Genomic DNA, 18345 nt, shown 5'->3' on the forward strand with positions numbered 1-18345 from the left:
AAAAACATGACCCGAACAGTTTCTACAACAGGAGTACACATTGCAGTCCCTGCACCTTGCAACTACGTTTATTGTTACGATTCACATGAAGTTCCTTGAAGGAGGAACTAAACAATGGTTTTGTTCCAGCAGTATCTGATGATTAAATGGCTTTATACATGTCATCGTGTATAATTAAGCTATGGTAATCAAATCCCTTCTGAAAGCCCCTACGACTAACATGACAACACTGAAGCACGCAGGCATTGCGAGCTCAAATCGGTCTGACACAGGTATAACACCCGTCCACACTGACAGAACAGCATGAAAGCTTCCAGAAACACCTTCCTACCCAGCCCCATTCCACCACACTCAGGATTTCCTGGCTTTTGCCAGCAGTTACTTCCACGTCCACACACATAAACTTAACGAGTATTGAATGTAGTTTCGTGGAAAGAAAAAGACCAAAATTTACATCCAACCTAGACTGACACTTGTTGTTTTTCTAAGCACGCATATAAATTTGCTTTGGGTGAATTCATTCAATAGGAATCTTTCCATTTGTTCCTGAAACTGCTGACCTAACTCAGCCTTCTTTGGTCCCTCGTCCTAAAAACAGCTTCCCACTCATCAAGCCAACAGATGTTAGAACTACAAATGTGCAAACGACTTCTAGAACATTGGCTTCCTTTGTGAAAAGGCTATTTCACAGTAAGTGTCATCTACAGTAAGTGAAATCCTACTTTCTGGGAAGCGAGTTCCTGCCATGCCAAGGTAGCCTGAGAGGCGGATCAGAACCAAGGGCAAACCCTGAACGCAGTGTGAAACCCAGAACCTGGCTTAAATGCTGTATTTAGACCTTGACCAATAAGAATTGCCATCACACCAGAAAGGAGTCCAAATACAGCTGCAACTCGAGCTCTACATTCTTATCAGTAAGAACAAAAAAGTAAACCTATACTGATCACAGGAGTGACTTCTAGTCAAAAAGCGACCGCCTTTACTAACCACACTTCACCGGCTCAACTACACAGCCAGTGGAGTCTGCTTTTTATTTCTCCAGTGCATCGTTTTTCTTTTTTTGCCCTATCTGCAAACTAAAAGCAACACAAGAAATGCATACACACATGGTACACTTTCCTAAATTCTTTAGTTTCCACCCACTAGAATATAACTGGAATAACTGGCGTGTCTTGACATCTGCTTAGGAACACTTGTGAGAGGTGAAATAATGCTTATCATGTACAGATATCCTATCCAGCAACTTTCTCCCTGGTTATCACTACTTGTGAAGTGTGCCGTCGCTAAATGAGCTATTTACAAATGTAAACTATGTCATTAATGATTTAAAATAAATAGACAATCTTTACATTAGGTAGCAACTTGACAACAAGGTAACAGATCATCCAATGACATCTCTCAAAGGAATGATCTGTGTATGCCGCTCGATTTTTTTTTTTAATGAAGAAAATCCTTGGCTCACAATCTGTTCTGCAACAACTTCCTTGGTTTTCTTCTTTTATGCTGGATAACTCTGTAAAAACTCCTTAAGTTTTGTCGGATAGTCTGTCATCACTCCAGTTGCTCCCAGGTCAAACGCCCTCTTGTATTCTTCATCTTCATTCAGTACCCAAATATACACCTACAGGATGAGAGAAAGCCAAATTGTTACAGAAAATCCTCAAAAATAAAAGTGACTTTTAACCTAAATTATTTTGTGTGTGAAAGATGATGCCACATATATTTAAAATGATATACGATTACACTGTGATGCCAAAGACTTGCACACAAACACACGCAGCTTCTTCCCCCGAGCCTCAAAAAGGGCTTTCCAGTGGTAATTACCACTCCATGTCGTTACCTGAGACTTCAGATGTTTCTAGAAGTCAAAATATTACTTTGTGAAAAGCACAAAACAGGTAAGCAGTTCAGCAGATTTTGTAGGCTTAAGTTTGAAGTGGGAGAAAAAAAACCCCAATTTTAAAGGTATTTAAATTAAAGAGTCTTTTTCCAAGCATACAATTCTTCCTTTGCAACTACAGAACTGCAAATCTAACAGCATAATCTACTGCTCAGGAACCAAAAAGCAACTTACAATCCTAGCAACACAACAGAAAATAGTGGGAGAACAAGAATCCACCTGAAGGCCATTTCTGGCTTGTTCAAATTCTCCCTAAGTCAAAAGCACATTTCCTTTTACCACACTCTACCTGAATGCCCCGAGCAGTGAGGTGGTCGAAAAGTGCTTTGCGCATCAGCAATCTGCAGAAAGGAGAAAGAACGATGCTATTTAAGAACTTGAAGTACATTGGCATTTTTCAGTATCTGCTGATGTTCTGTAATAAATGTTCCACAGAGAATTTAGATTCAATGATTTCCATTAAAAAGTGACTAGAAACCTAATTATAGAAAACTCTTAGATCAAGCACTCTCTCATCGTGAAGAAATTCCTCCTTATGTCCAGTCTAAAACTGCCCCTCTCCAGTTTATACCTGTTCCCCCTCGTCTAATCCCCACAAGCCTTTGTGAACAGCCCCTCCTCAGCTTTCTTGTAGACCCTTCAGGTACTGGAAGGTCACTCTAAGCTCTCCTCAGAGCCCTCTCTTCCCCAGGCTGAACAACCCCAACTCTCTCAGCCTGTCCTCATACGGGAAGTGCTCAGCCCTCGGATCATCCCTGTAGCCTCCTCTGGACCTGCTCCAACAGCTCCATTTCCTCCTAACGTTGAGGATTCCAGAACTGGACATAGTCCTCCAGCTGAGGTCTCCCCAGAGAGGAGCAGAGGGGCAGAATCCGCTCCCTCCCTGCTGGCCGTGCTGCTTTGGACGCAGCCCGGGACTCGGTTGGTTTCTGGGCTGTGAGCGCACGCTGCCGGCTCCTGTCGAGCTTCTCATCCCCAGCACCCCCGAGGCCTTCTCCTCACGCTGCTCTCAATCACATCATGCCCAGCCTGAACCCGGGGATCGCCCCGACCCAGGAGTGGGACCTTGCCCTTGGCCTTGTGGAACTTCCTGAGGTTCTCACAGCCCCACTTCTCCAGCCTGTCCAGGTCCCTCTGGATGACCTCCTGTCCTGTTGTCCAACTTAAGCAACAGCACTAGCAATAGCTCATCTTAGTTGCTTGATCCAGCGGTTAATATATAGGCAAAATATAAATAAAAATTTAATAAGATAAAGCTCTTACGTGTCAGCTAGCCAGATAATAAATTTCTGGCTTTTTGTCATCTTCTGTGGTTCTTTCAGCCTGATGAGGAAAACGAAACAAAATAATTACCAGGGCACAGATTAAAATATTATTTGAGATATTCCCGCTAAAGGAGCATGAAGAATTGATCTCGCCATTTCTCTAATTAGAGCAGTAATTGCACTGTCCAAGATGGAGACTTAGAAATGGTTACACAAGAGAAATGTGCTACATTTAGGAGAAGCAGCAGAAATGGATGTTCAGCAGCATTTTGAGTAAAGTATGAGAAACAAAGAGCATGCGGAACCTCATATCCACCCTATTACTGACTTGCCTCCTGGCCTTAGTCAGAGTAATTTGTTCTGAAGAGGGAGAAAAGTGCAAAAATTAGTTATCTGTACAGCACTACTCCACGTTACCGTAGAGTATATTGCGCAGGCAGCTGCGCGGAGGCAGTATTTACAGGCAGTATTTACATGCATTTCAGTGCAGCGCCCACCGACAGGCTCTCACTCACTTGAGGATGATTGAAGGCATAGGAATTTCCAGGAACTCTTCCTTGAAAGGTATAAACGGCAGCAGACCGGTGTAGAACAGGCCAAGAAGCAGGAGGACACGTTGCGAACAGAAGATAATGGGAATGTCAGCATTCTGCAGGAATCAGGAAAGATTGATACAAAATTAGCCTGGTAGATTGTTGAGTCTGTTGCAATTAAATCTACTCATCAACGTGTGTTTAAAGTTTAGCACTTACACCTAAAGATTAAGCTGTCGACTGTTTATGATATGCCTCTCAGTGAATTTAAATTACTCTTAAATTAGCTTGTAATCCAAGTGAAAGTTTTACGCCATTTGAAAGGAAATAGGAACCTGAAAAGGTAAAGTTTCACTGGCTGCAGCACAGCTTTTGTAACCTGCCTTCATCGTCTTTCTGGGCTGCAGGGCACCACGCAGCATTTTCTCTTAGACCAGTATTACTGCACAGAGTAAGCTGTGCTTTAGAAGGACTCGGCACAGTTTGAGATCACACCGACTCACTCCACAGCACGTTTTTAAAGATGCTGGTTTATGAACCAAAATATGTGGGTAGCGATGTGACAAAAAATGAGCAAATATCACTGCTGTTCAAGGTCAGAAACGGCGCGTTGTGCTGCACGCAGAACAGTATCTGTCCTCTCAACTACAGCAGTTTCACTCAGGGCCATAACTCCCTTGGACTAAGCACGATTTTAATTTCATTCTAAATTGCACAATTCCTCAGCACAAAAAGGAATAGAATCTACAGCTGTAAAACAGCTTTACATCAATATAATTGTGTGTCAACTAGTGGGCACATCCATTATTTTGTTAAAAAAAAACCCACACAATAAGGAATCCTTCGAAAAATTGCTTCTCTACCACATGAATAATGCCCAAAACAGTCTCTAAGAGTTCCTGGCATAAAATCATAACATCCTATTGTTTTTAGAACAAGAATAAAACACTATGAAGCTTAATTCTTCAGTATACAGGTATTAACTGTGCTCAATTTATTGTTACAGCGTAGTAAGCAGAATGCAGTCCAAGTGCAAAACGTCTCATAACATCTGAAAGCCTGGCAGAGGCAGCCAGATGCTGACTGATAGGGTGCTTTCCTGTACATTTTGTCCCCACACAGCAGCAAGCAGGGAAGAACAAAGCTGAGCTGGACCCATTCTTACCTCCTTAAGACACTTCGATACAACCTCATAGCTGACATTCCCCCAAACCGTCAAATGCTCTCGTTTATACTGCCTCACCAGCTCCGAAACCTGAAAGGGAAAAAAGCAGAATCCTAGCTTGTGTCCATTGAAAATTACGTGCAGAGTTATTGAATTGAAACTCTACTCATTACTCTTCAACTACCTACGTCGTTACATAAAAGACAGCTCTTCTACGCTGCCTCATGTCTTAAGATGATTGTACTGCTTTGACTGGAAAGAAACAGGAGTTTAGGTCAACAGATAAAAAGATAGACTGTTCTACCTAAAACAAACCCTAGGGAATTTAAGCAAATGAGATGGCAAAAGAGTGTCTGATGGAGAGCAGATTTCCTCTTGTGCAATGAACACTTATTTCCACACTGACATCATGTTTTTATGCTGCTTTGGTAGGCAACGGTCCCTAGGATGGACGACTCTTAATATGAAATACAGCCCAAACACCTCTCTAACAGCGTAGCATAGGTTTCATGTCAAGGGCAAGTCAAGAGCTGTTTACTGAATATCTCACACAAGATCTCATCTCCATCATCTGTATCAACTCACACACAGAGCAAAATCTAAGGTGTGAAGGATGAACCAGTCCAAGAACACAGGTTTTAGTGTCCCAGACTGCCAGCAACTCCAAGAAACATTTCTTTTGGAATTTCAGCATGATTACATGACATTCGGTCTCAGTTCAGCGTAGATTTTCATATACCTTTTTGATCAACACATTGTTGTTCACTTTGATGTCAATGTTGACTGGAGTTTGTGGAAATGCCTCGAACACCTCTTTCAGGAGTGGAATACGGTTGTCTTTTCCCTCGGAATGGCTTTCTGGGGAAACAAGAAAGTTGTCATTGCTGTGACCATTTTTAATAAACGACAGAAAAAAGCTGAGACTTTGTTATCGTAAACTTTGCAAAAAAAAATTATAGTTCCTAGAATGAGCAAACTTTGGAAAAAAAAAAAAAAAGTACGTCTCTGGCATAGCTGTAATTAATTATGATAAGCTCACTTCAATAAAGAAAATGCTCTGAGCATATTGCACATCTAACTTTGAGCTCCATTAAATTCAGACATTACTTAGCAGCGGTAGGAGTGCAGGCTTTGTTAAAATCCTGAAATAGCAAGCATGGGCTCCGTTACCACATCCCAAATGCAAGAGGATTAACATGAAACAAGACCAAATTAGAACTTTTCCCTCTAGCAAAACTCACTGGAGAAGCATAAGGGAAAAAAGGACCCGAAGGCAACTCCTCCCAGATTTTATTGTCGGAAACCACTTGTAGCTCTAGGGAATTAACTGAACTCTCTGGCCATCTCTTTGTATTACTGTACATAAACAAAAGATATACGTGTGTGAAAATAACACGTCATGGATCTCATCCACTTCAAGTATTTCGCAGTTTTAAGAAGAAATGTTTAACATAAAATTTTCTTGCTGGGCAATTCAAGTGTGGGAAGGCTACACAAAACAGCCACAAAGTCCCTCAAGCAAATAAACACAACTGCTATCATCTATGGCAACCTCTTCTAAGTGGAAACGCTCTCAATTTTACCCTGTATGCTTTATTTAAATCATAGTCCCACGAACCACAGTTTTCACAAGAAAACAGGTCAATCTTTCTCCAGGCTTTCCTCTCCTGCAGCTTTAACTACAGGTCATACATATGGTAACTACTACTCTTTCTATTCACCCTTCCGAAAATGCCTTTATTATCTGACACCTCATGGTACTTCAAGCCCAGAGCGCACCAGCACAATGGCTTTTGAGCTGTAAAGAAATTCTCTTCTGCCTTCTCCTCGTTTTTCAGAGCAACAAATATTCAATCAGCACCCTCTGAAGTTCTCGCAAGGGCACAGGAAAGCTGCTGCAAGAAGTAGACAAGCAAACAGTTGATATGTTTACTTGGGCAAGGATATCTTCCATCTTAAACTTAGTCACTGCCAACGGCTATGAAAAAACCCCATATTTTGGTTTCTAAAGCTAGTATTGTATTTTCCTTTTAAAACGTCTTTTATCGAGATACTGACAGGAGCAAATCCACTTTTCTATTTTCTCTGCCAAAATAAGAAATTATCGCCTCTACAATAATGGAAAACCAGTTAGTGGCACTGTAAGCTGAAACAGCAAAAGACAAAATCCTACCTTTCTGAAACGTGACATCCAACCTGCTGAGATATGGTGGAAGTTCCTTAAAAATAAAGAGAAATGGAACGATAATTCAAATGCAGGGATATAATCACACCTTTTCTCAAAAAACACAAAAAAATGATAATTCCTAAGCCATGTCAGTTATCTTTCTAGACAGAAATAGTATTTCTTTTAAATCATCTCGCCCCAAAAGCGATTTAGAAACACTGTGTTCATTCTTACTTGAACTGCTTGGCCTTCTCAGAGTCACGTTACCTGTAGCTGAGCAAAGCTAAACATTTACAGACGCCTGTCTGAAAATTCTGATAATTCCACTTAAATATCAGATGGAAATAGTTCTGCAAAACCGGCCTTTAAAACTGTCAATGGAGGTAGGATTCATCTATCACCTTTCCAAATAAACAGCTGGTCATATGAGAAGGAGCTTGGTGACTAAGCTTCCTTTGTCATCCGTAGAGTGAAACAGGCCCACCTCCAGAAATCCCTTAACCCAGCCCATCAGGCAGAGTTAATCACCCCCTGGAAATGTGCCGGCTCTCCCTTGACTATGCAGGGACCCCAGGTAACTTTTGTCTTTAGTAAGTCAAGATGAATCCCCTCCATAGAGTCTTGACACCAGACATACCCACACGGGCACCAATCTTCCCACCCACCCCAGCCACAAGACAAACGCATTTTTAATCATCTTGCACTAACATTTTTTTCTTCAACTTACAGAGTATTTGAGGTCAGATATGTTGACGTCAACTCCTGTTGATCTCTTCAGGTTCTCATCATGGGACACCACCACTTGCTCATCTTTTGTCAGGTGGCAATCCAGCTCCAGCATGTCTGTTCCTATATCGACCGCGCTGGAAGCAAAGAAGCCTGCCTTGAACCACACGTGTGTTTTGTACAGGTCCAAACCTAACACATACATGTTATTAATTAAACAAATCCCACTGGAAGTACTTTAGATGCTTCCTGATGCAATGAATCATGGAATAGTTTGGGCTGGAAGGGACCTTAAGGCCCATCCAGTTCCACCCCCTGCCATGGGCAGGGACACCTCCCACTGGATCTGGTTCCTCAAAGCCCCATCCAACCTGGCCTTGAACTCCTCCAGGGATGGGGCAGCCACAGCTTCCTTGGGCAACCTGGGCCAGTGCTTCATCACCCTCATCATGAAGAAATTCCTCCTTATGTCCAGTCTAAATCCTCCCCTCTCCAGTTTATACCCGTTCCCCCTCATCCTATCCCTCCAAGCCTTTGCGAACAGCCCCTCTCCAGCTTCCTTGTAGCATCTTCAGGTACTGAAAGGTCGCTCTAAGCTCTCCTCAGAGCCTTCTCTTCTCCAGGCTGAACAATCTCAACTCTCTCAGCCTGTCCTCATACAGGAGGTGCTCAGCCCTCGGATCATCCTTGTAGCCTCCCCTGGACCCGTTCCTACAGCTCCATCTCCTTCTAATGTTGAGGATGCCACAACCGGACACAATCCTCCAGCTGAGGTCTCCCAAGAGAGGAGCAGAGGGGCAGAATCTCCTCGCTACTCACAATCTTGCTGCAAAGCAAGAAGCAAATAACTCTGCTGCAGTAGGAAAGCTGATGCAAGAACAAACAACACACCATGAATCAGAGATGGGATTTGAACTCAGGAGCTTTGGCTCATTCATCCACAGAAACCAAGCAGCATACCTGTCGATTGCAGCCTGCCACCTCCGCATTGAGAAACCTCCTCCCGCAGGATTGTTTCAGAGTTTGGAGCGTGATGCTTATTAGTATTGGCACATTCACCACTGGAAGAAGCCAGCTCTTTTTTAAAAGTAATCAATTGACAGGGATGTAAAAGACTATTTTTTACTTGATTTAAGTTACTCGGGAATGCATGGATCAGGAAATTAGCAGCAGGGCTTTTGGCTTTTTGGCTAGCAAAACTGCATTTAAAAATTATTTTAATAAAAAAGTTTTAATTAAAAAAAAATAAACGAAGAAAACACCCAGTCATATTTTTTTTAAAGAAAAATAGCTATTCCTGTTCTAGTCCACTGCTTTCAAAAGTCCCCAAATCTATTCCCAAATCCACTCTACAGAAGCTTGGCTCATAGAATCATAGAGTCACCAGGTTGGAAAAGACCTCTGAGATCATCAGGTCCAACCATACCTATCTGCCACTAAACCATGTCCCTGAGCACCTCGTCTGCCCGTCTTTTAAACACCTCCAGCGATGCGGACTCCATCCCCTCCCAGCGCAGCCTCTGCCAGTGCCTGATGACCCTTTCTGTGAAAAATTTTTTCCCGATATCCAGTCTGACCCTCCCCTGGTGCAGCTTGAGGCCATTCCCCCTTGTCCTGTCCCTGTCTCTTGGGAGAAGAGCCCAGCACCCTCCTCTCTACAACCTCCCTTCAGGTAGTTGTAGAGAGCGATAAGGCCTCCCCTCAGCCTCCTCTTCTCAAGGCTAAATGACCGCAGGCGGAGAAGTAAAAGAAAGCAGAAAGGAGTAATAATACAGATGAAAAATAAGGGCAATAAACCTCACACCAGAAGAGAAAAACCAAGCTTTGTTCTAACGAGAAGTGAATCGCTCATTTTATTGGTAAAGATACTCAGGAGGTGTCGTTCCACCAGAGGGCTAAAGGTCCCAGCCTGAAGCCTGAACACTTCCTTTCAAACATTGGGCTGTTCTTTTTAGCCACCTCCAAACAAACCGACAGTCTCTCCGAGTGTAGCATCCAGAGCTCTGGGGCTCCAGCAGCTGCTCCTTAGCAGAAGGGCTCTACCGACAGCTGAAGTCCAGACACGCCAGAAGCACGCACAAACACAGTAACAAACAAAAAAATTGGAATATACTCCCCTAAGTGTTTAACACCATTTCCAGTCCAGCTGGGAAAATGATCAAGAAGGGGGTTGTCAAATTAAAACCAATTCGTTAACTGCTTTTCAGTGCCGCTAATTAAGAATTAGGGGAGGAACGAAATCCTATTACCCATGGAGATACACAGCCTGCTCTGCGTAATTTTTCCTCCGGAGGAAAAGCATCTCCAAATGTGCTGCAGGAGATTTGCCAAACAAGTAGAAGATGTTGCCATCCAGTACCACATCCGATCATTTAACCAGCAAAGTCTATTAGAAATATCATTGCTTAAGAAATTCAGGACTGATGCTGCACGGAAATAGGAGAACAACAAGCTGCCTTGTTAACACACTAGAGAATTTGCCAGGCTCTTATTAGCAGCTTGCTGCTAAATAAGCTTCCTTCAAGTACTGTGTTTTTTTTCCAGCTGGAAAACAGTTTGTTCTGCAGCTCAGTAATAACATATCATTGCTCCAGAGAAGACTCCACGTGTTCTCCAGACTCAGAAGAACATGTTGGATTCAGACCCAACTGCTCCTTAACTCAAGCAGTGAGACAGGCTCTCATTTTCAAATTAGGATCACGGAGCTCTCTGCTTAACTCCAACCGCTTTCAAGTGAAAGGGCTTATCAGAAAAACTACTTTGGAAACTACATTCCATTAGGCAAGGTCTAACGTAGCACAACGTATAGAGTTTAAAAATACTAAGTTGGCTACATATTTTTCTTGCTGTAACTACAGTGCTTAAAGCTTTGTCTTTAAACCAATTATGTTCATAAAAGAAAAGGAAATACAATGAGAAAAACATCTGGAGAGCGTACTTAGCAGCTTCCTCTCAAGACAATGCTAAAGTACACAGCTGTATGAGGGACGATTAAACCCATAATTAAATTCTTCTCACATCTTTTATGCCAGATACCCAAATACTTGAAGACACTGCAAGTGTCTCTTCTAGCTTCAAATCAATTATTTTAAAATCTAAAACCACCACAGAAGCATTGAAATATAGGATAACTTGATTACAGGCCAAAAATATCTATTAGGTATCTTACAAAGCAAACAAAAAAAAATACTGTCTTTGGTACAAAAAGCTTATAATTGCTTTCCAGTATTTTTATAAGCTAAGATTGAAATTACCGATAAGGCCCTTCCCCACCCTCCATTCTGCTTATCTGCTACTAGAATAATTGCTTCGTTAGCCTGCAACAGTATTAAGGATTCTCCAATCACTGTAAAAGTGTAAATAGCATAAATAAAACTATTTGCTTGTTAATACTTGGGTTCCTGTCAACAAAGCAAAAAGAAGGGGTAGGGCTTGCGTTGCAGATGGGCATTCTCTTTCGGATTCAACTACATCAATGGTCCAAAACGCCTGCTTGTCCAAACCTGCAGGAACAGCTCCCACCAGCACAGCCTGCGGGCTTCAGGCAAAATCTGATGGATTATAAACCGATTCGTTCATACCAGCTGCCTGAGCCAATCCAGCTGGTACTCCACCACGCAGATCTCCATTTTTCTGCCCAATTCCTTTTCCTAGCTTACCAGCGGGGATGGGAGTGAGTGGACAAAGCCTTTATCCCCCCCCACAGATGGAGCCAGAAGATTTTCTGCTGCCTAATGCAACGTAATAACTCTGATTGCTTTCTACTGAAATAATATGCCTTGATTACCCAACCAAGGCTATCTCAAACCAAGTAACTGAACCTCACTATCGGCAGTTGTGACGAGTTCAAAAAAACAAACCTCAACACATTTGTTACACTACAGCTGTAAAACAACTAAAACTGTTTGAAGAGAGTCAGACAAATGCCTGTATCACAAAACATCCGACTCCTGGCACGGTCCTTACTCTAAGCACTGCAGCTTATTCACAGAATCACAGTTTAGTTTGGGTTGGAAGACACTTCAAAGCCCATCCAGTTCCACCACCTGTCATGGGCAGGGATGCCTCCCACTGGATCAGAGGCTCCAAGCCCCATCCAACCTGGCCTGGAACCCCTCCAGGGATGGGACAGCCACCATTTCCCTGGACAACCTGGGCCAGGGCCTCCCCATTCTCACACAGAGTCCTGGGAGTGAAATAAAAATAGGTTAGGGCATAACTTCCTTAGTGAGAGGCCTGTCTAAAACCAGTACAATACGACATGAAAATAAAGAAATGGTTAAAAAAAACAGAAGTGCTTTCCAGAAAGTCTGTGCAAGCAGACTTGGGGAAAAAAAAAAAAAAAGGCAGGCCAGCAGGAAAAAAAAACCACCCAACTATGCTAAGCTTCCATGGAGATAGAAAATCCTGCAGTACTTTGAATAGCTCTGTTTGGTTGAGAAAGCTGGCACTCCGCAGCCTGCAAGGAAATGTGCAAACTGATGAGGCTACTTAGCACAAAGCAAATTAAAATCCCCAAACCCAAGCAAGAGAAGCCCACATAATTTGCTTGCTGCTCCTTGGCAGCTGGAGTTTTAGATACACCGCTTTTTCAAATGCTTTTGAGAACCTTGTTTGAATTCATTACTTAAATGCTGGAGGCTTAGAGGGCTTTCCAGTACCTACTCGATTTTAAACGCCTAGGTGAGAGGCTTCCACACACTGTGCGGATGATGGGTAAGAAGGGAAAAAACATAGCACGAACATTCTTAATAGCTTTACAGATGGGATCTTAAAAGATAGTGAACGTTAAGATTTCAGTCACAATAATTCTAGGAGAGAAATTATTAATCTGCTATACAGAATCATAGAAAGGTTTGGGTTGGAAAAGACTTTAAAGATCATCCAGTTCTAACCCCTGTGATGGGCAGGGACACCTCCAACTGGATGAGGTTGCTCCAAGCCCCATCCAACATGGCCTTGAACACCTGCAGGGATGAGGCAGCCCACCACTTGAGAAACACCAGTAACTAGAAAAAAAGTGTCTGATACTAGCTATGAAAAATAGCTTTATAATGATAAATAAATTAATGGAAGCAATTGCCAGAAGCAGCATTGTTTCATGCTTTATTAGCCAGCACAGGAGGAATCTGACCTCTGGAGTTTTATTTCCAACTGCCATCCTGCTGCATTACTGGGCACAAATCCTGGTTTGTGGCATCCCAACTCCTTCTTGTTTAAATGGAAGTAATGTTGAGCAATCCACAGAAGCCGCCCAAAGAACAGATGACTTTCATAAGTAGGACACTGGAACCCAAACAACTGATGGAAGTCTCATCTTTCGCAACTGCTTTGCTCACTAAAGACAATGAAAACACGTCCGATTTAGGCACTATTGGCTCTATTTGTACTCACTGGTGAAAAGCTGCCATCGTGTTTTCCAGGTTCTCTCCAGCACCTACAAAAAGAACAAAAACTAAAACTTGTACAAAACAGTTTTCCTCCCCTCCAAATTCCCCATGGAAATAAAATTTAATAGATTTCAAACATTTAGAGGAATGAGTACGAAGCTCAAGTCAGAAATCCGTGTTGCTGCAAGCCTGCTGGGGAGCCCCAAGTGACAGGACTTTCTCAAGGTAAAACTAGTGAAAAAAAGGACAAAAACCCCACAACTTATCTTGGACCTGGTCAACACTTTAAATATACAAAGCAAAGGGTTAATTTTACCGGCAGTCGGGTGCCCTGTTTTTTCTTAAAGGCCTTGCATTTGGCTATGACAGCATGCTCCACAGGAACAGGATACACAGAAGGCGTATTTCAGAGGTAGTGGGAGGAGTAATCAGAGAAAAGGTAACTAGAGGGGAAAAAGAGAACAAGGAGAAAAGCGCCCAAGACTCTCTGAAGCTGATATTCCCTAAACGCATAACCCAGTTGATGCTCCAAGAGGAGACGACGTCTTTTTTCAGTGCAAGGATCCTTCCTGAAACAGCACAAATCTGTCAATGAAGGTTCCTGCTGCTGGCAAAGGGACGTCTCCAACAAAGGAATGAAACACAGCAAGTCTGGGTAAGAAACGAAAGGGCAAGGAAACTGAATTCTCTCTCAGGCAGGAGTAAACTCTGCGGCTCTTAAGCCATCATTCCCTACATAAAAAAATCTTTGTCAGTCGGCAGGTTAGGGCTGGGAAAAGGCTGTGCCTCCCCTCTCCTCAGATGAGGGGCAATACCATACACCAAGAAATAAACATCAGAAAGATACACATACCCACAAGGATATCTATGTAAATTTTAACTACTCTTTGGCAGTGATGGATGATAGACCTCATAAGCAACAATTATGAAAGCCCCAATTAATGTCTTGACTATACTTACCTAAGTCCTTCAGTTATCTAATGAGGGCAACGCAATTCTATGCACACACAACTACCAATTTAGAATTGCTGCTATCAGGTTAACTTGTGTTGCTATGATTACAAAACTGAAAGTCTTCATTGACTTAGGATCACAATGGCAAAATCTGGATGGTCTGTCATGTTTATTGCAGAAGCCCACAGCAGCTCCTGGGATTAGACATTCCCCAGTATTTTATGGGATGGCAGGGCTAGGAATAGGCTGAGTGGCAAACATAGCCGACGGATAGAGAGGCTGAGAATCTCATCGTATACTTCTGCTGATCCCTAGCAGATGGGAAACCCTGCACAGCACCTGAATGATTAGTTATAAGTTAACTGCAATAAAAATTGAGGGTTTAGATAACTTATCAGCTGTGACAATACAGCCCATACATCCTGAATGGTAGGAAAGGGTGGGAAAACCGGAGTCAATCTTCAATTTGTGAAGAAAACAAAGGTATCCTAGCATTCCTGGGCAGAAATTTTCAGAAAAGAAAACTTTAAATAACTGCTCTAATGAGTCACATGCTGGGGAGGTACGAGGAAAATACATTGAGAGATCAGCTGAAACAGAAGTCCTAAATCAGTAGCGTGGCTTTCACAAACCATACTCAGAAAAGGGAACCACAGCAGGAAAGTGATGAGATATGCTAAATAATTTTCTCTCTTTAAAAGTGAAAAGGCTGGGCTGAGTGAAGGGGTCTCGACACTTTATTAGATGCACCTCCAGAGTTATGTATCATCCATTTGTGTTGATGCTTTTGCCATGCAGACGCTACCTTCTCTAAGGTCCTTTTGCATCCTGTGAGCCAGAAGAACCACATCCAAACACTGTGATCGCATCCTCTAACCCTGTAGGCACCACCACGGGACAAGAGTGAGTCAGTATTAAGCACTGGCTCAAGGAGAAGACCCTCAGAAGTTCTGCTGTTTTGGGGTTTCCCCCCTCAGTGTAAGCAAAGACGCCCCTCGGGAAGAACATTGCCAGCAGGTCAAGGGAGGCGATTGTTCCCCTCTACTCAGCACTGGTGAAACCCCATCTGGAGGCCACATTCAGTTCCGGCTCCAAAGTACAAGACAGATCTGGATCTACTGGAACAATTCCAGGGAAGAGCTGTGAAAATTAAGGGATGAAAGATTCTTGCACACTGTGAGAGGGTGCTGGAATGGCTTAGCGTGGAGAAGAGAGGCTTGGGAGGATCTTACCAACATTGGGAGGGAGTAAAGACATGTTTTCCTCAATGGCACACAGGGAAAGGACAAGAGGCAAAGGGAACAAGTTGAAGTACTGGAAATTCAATTTATAAACATAAGGAAAAGCCATTTTTTTATTGGAAGAGTGATCAAACTCTGAAATGGTCTGCCCAGAGAGGTTATGGTCCAGTTCGGTGTCTATCCTTAGATGTATTCAACACTGAACTGGACCAGATCCTGATCAACCTGCTTGAGCTGCCCCGGCTCTGGTCAGATGGGTTGATCTCCAGGAGACCCTTCCAATCTCAACTCCTTGGTGATTCTGTAAAAATCACCATGCTGTCCTGTCCCAAAGACCTTCAATCAATTCCGTGCAGCTGGCATTGACCAAGGACTCTGTGTTAGACTATCTATTGATCTCAGAAATGACCAGCTTTAAAACTACGCAGAAGTGAAGAAATAATTCAGGGCTGCTTCTGCTGATGAGCTGTGAACTGAGATAAGAAAATTCTTGCATGAAGAAAGAAGCAAAATCAACCCCACAGGCTTAAAAAAACTCATATGCAAGGCTTCATCTCAGAGAGGAAAAAGCCAAACAAATTAAGCGCTACGTTGATCTCCAAAGTTAATAGGAGTAATGCAACAGGAAACTTGACACTGTGTCTAAAGCTACAGCATGACTAAAGCGTGATGAGAACTTAAGCCTCACAGGAATTCAAACTATAAGGTAAACGCTACAGAGAGTAAAGTCTCAACGAGCAAAAAGCTACCAAGATGTCAAGCGTGCATTTCACAATATACAGGTGGACACAGAAGAATCAGAAGATGATGGACTTTGAACACCTAATGAGTAAATCCTCCTGTTGAGTAAGGCCTAAAGAAATGCCAGCGAAGCCCAGCTTAGGGCTGGGTAACTTCGCTAAGGTCACTGGAAAGAAGACAAAAGATTGAGATCATGCCCCATTCCAACAAAGTCACCCACAAGTTTTTAATAGCTGTCGAATTAACAAGCAAACAGGTAACAAACAAAACGGAGAACCTTCGTTCATTGAGAGAAAACACACCCCTACCAGGAAACAGCAAACGCTGCCCACCAAACCAAAAGGTGTTTTACCCTATACTGAAATTATGGTTATAAAGTAACTTATTCTATCATTTAAAGGAAATGAAAGAAATGCTAGGAATAAAACCTATCAGCTGGGAATAAAACCTATCAGCTCTACCTTCTGTATTTTAGTAATTCACGGCAGTAGCAGTAGTTAAAGACCACTGGTGAGAACCGTGACCAAACACTGCACAAACCGTCGCCAGGTACTCGTTTAAAATCAGCATCTCACCCACCTTGTATAGATTTTGGACAAAAATATTAATTAGAAAACTGTCTATTTTCACAAATTAAATGAGGCAGCGTGGAAAAAACACAGAACTGAAATTTGAAAAGCAGGAAAAGTTGCTGTCTTTTTTTTTTTCCTTGTAATGCTTTGGAAAAGGCAGAGGAAAGTTTAAAAAAAAACACTTTTAGCTATTTCAGAGGGAAGAAACTTTAAAAATACCCTTTCAGAGGGAACCCAGCAGCACCCCAGGGCCTTGGGGACACAAGGGATCGGTTTTACCGGGGAGAGGGAAGGGCCAGAGCCAAGGGCATCACTCCCGACAGCGAGAAAGCGAAGGAAAAAGGCATTTTGAGGCAAAAAAGCTGATCTTTCCATAGCACGGCTCGGGTTGGAAGGGAGCTTCGAGCCAACCGGGATGCCACGAGCAGCCGGCGAGGAGGAACACGGAGACAGGAGGTTGTTAGCGAGGAAAAGAGGCGTTCGAGAGGGAAATCACCTCACGAAGCGGGGCTCGAGGGTGGGGAAGGGGCGCGGGGACCCCCGGCCGCACTCACCGCCGCGGTGCGAGATGTGGCGGCAGCGAAAGCGCTGGCGCTTCGGGCGGTGCAGCAGCCCCGGGCAGCGCAGCAGCAGCGCCGAGGTCAGCACGTAGCCGCCCAGCGCCGACAGCAGGTACAGCGTGGCCGACATGACGAGACCCTCCGCCGGTTCCGAGCCGGAGCCGCCGCCTCTGCGGCCGCGAAACACCCACCCCCGGCCCCGCCCCGCCCCGCGCCAGGGGCCCAGCGCGCATGCGCGGGACTCGCGGGGACACGCCCCGTCGCTTCGGGCTCTGCTGTGGCCACGCCCCCTCGCCGTGGGGCAGAACCAATGGACACGCCCCTTACCTTAGGCCCCGCCCCTTCGTTGCTGAACGCGACTTTGGCCACCCCCCCATGTTGGGTTACTCCGCGGCCACGACCCCATCGCCGCGAGAGCTGCGCTGTGGCCACGCCCCCCCGCCTCGCGCTCAGAGGTGAACACGCCCCCTCGCAGCGGGCCCGGCTTTGGCCACGCCCCCCGCCTCTGGCGCCGCTGAGGCAGCGCCCCCTCAGGGAGGTCCTCAAGCGTTGTCCCATCCCGTCACCTTTTCTCCTTATGTCCAGTCTAAATCTGCCCCTCTCCAGTTTATACCCATTCCCCCTCGTCCTATCACCACAAGCCTTTGTGAACAACCCGTCTCCAGCTTTCTTATAGCCCCTTCAGGCACTGGAAGCTGCTCTAAACTCTCCTCAGAGCCTTCTCCAGAAGAAAGAAGATAAGCGATTTTTATGATCAGTGGAGAAACACGAAGCATCACTTTTGAGGGAGAAACGAAACCAGACAGCAGAGATGAATTATCAAGGTGGAACTGAGAGCGACTTCAAAGAACAACAAACAGAGAACCGAGAGCTCATGGAAAAGCACAAAGAACTTTTCAAAGAAAAATCTACCTACTGTACAATGTATATAAATATTTGATTTTGAAGAGATCTACCTATTGTACAATGTACATAAATATCTGATGATTTTGTGTGGGCTTTGCCGCTCACTGAGGTGACGGCCCAACTCCGAGCTGTTAATAAAGCAAGCCTAGAGTCACCCACAGTCTGGTGAAAACCATTTAACAGTATGATGGGGAAAAGCACGATCATCTAAACATCTAGTAACAC

The 18345-nt window shown here is 43.9% G+C and overlaps 1 protein-coding gene across 1 annotated transcript; it reads right to left on the bottom strand.

Moving 5' to 3' along the window:
* Window positions 1-1164: 1164 nt before the first annotated feature.
* On the bottom strand, window positions 1165-17422 carry GDPD1 (glycerophosphodiester phosphodiesterase domain containing 1). Its single transcript, XM_009558503.2, has 10 exons — window positions 17209-17422; window positions 13151-13193; window positions 7758-7893; window positions 7037-7082; window positions 5603-5721; window positions 4864-4953; window positions 3681-3814; window positions 3164-3223; window positions 2190-2241; window positions 1165-1621 (listed from the first exon to the last, which is right to left on the bottom strand). The coding sequence occupies exons 1-10, from the start codon at window positions 17342-17344 to the stop codon at window positions 1499-1501; spliced, it is 939 nt and encodes a 312-aa protein (XP_009556798.2). The 5' UTR covers window positions 17345-17422; the 3' UTR covers window positions 1165-1498.
* Window positions 17423-18345: the final 923 nt, after the last annotated feature.

Source organism: Cuculus canorus, chromosome 20 (assembly GCF_017976375.1).
Source record: "Cuculus canorus isolate bCucCan1 chromosome 20, bCucCan1.pri, whole genome shotgun sequence".
Taxonomy (NCBI): Eukaryota; Metazoa; Chordata; class Aves; order Cuculiformes; family Cuculidae; genus Cuculus; species Cuculus canorus.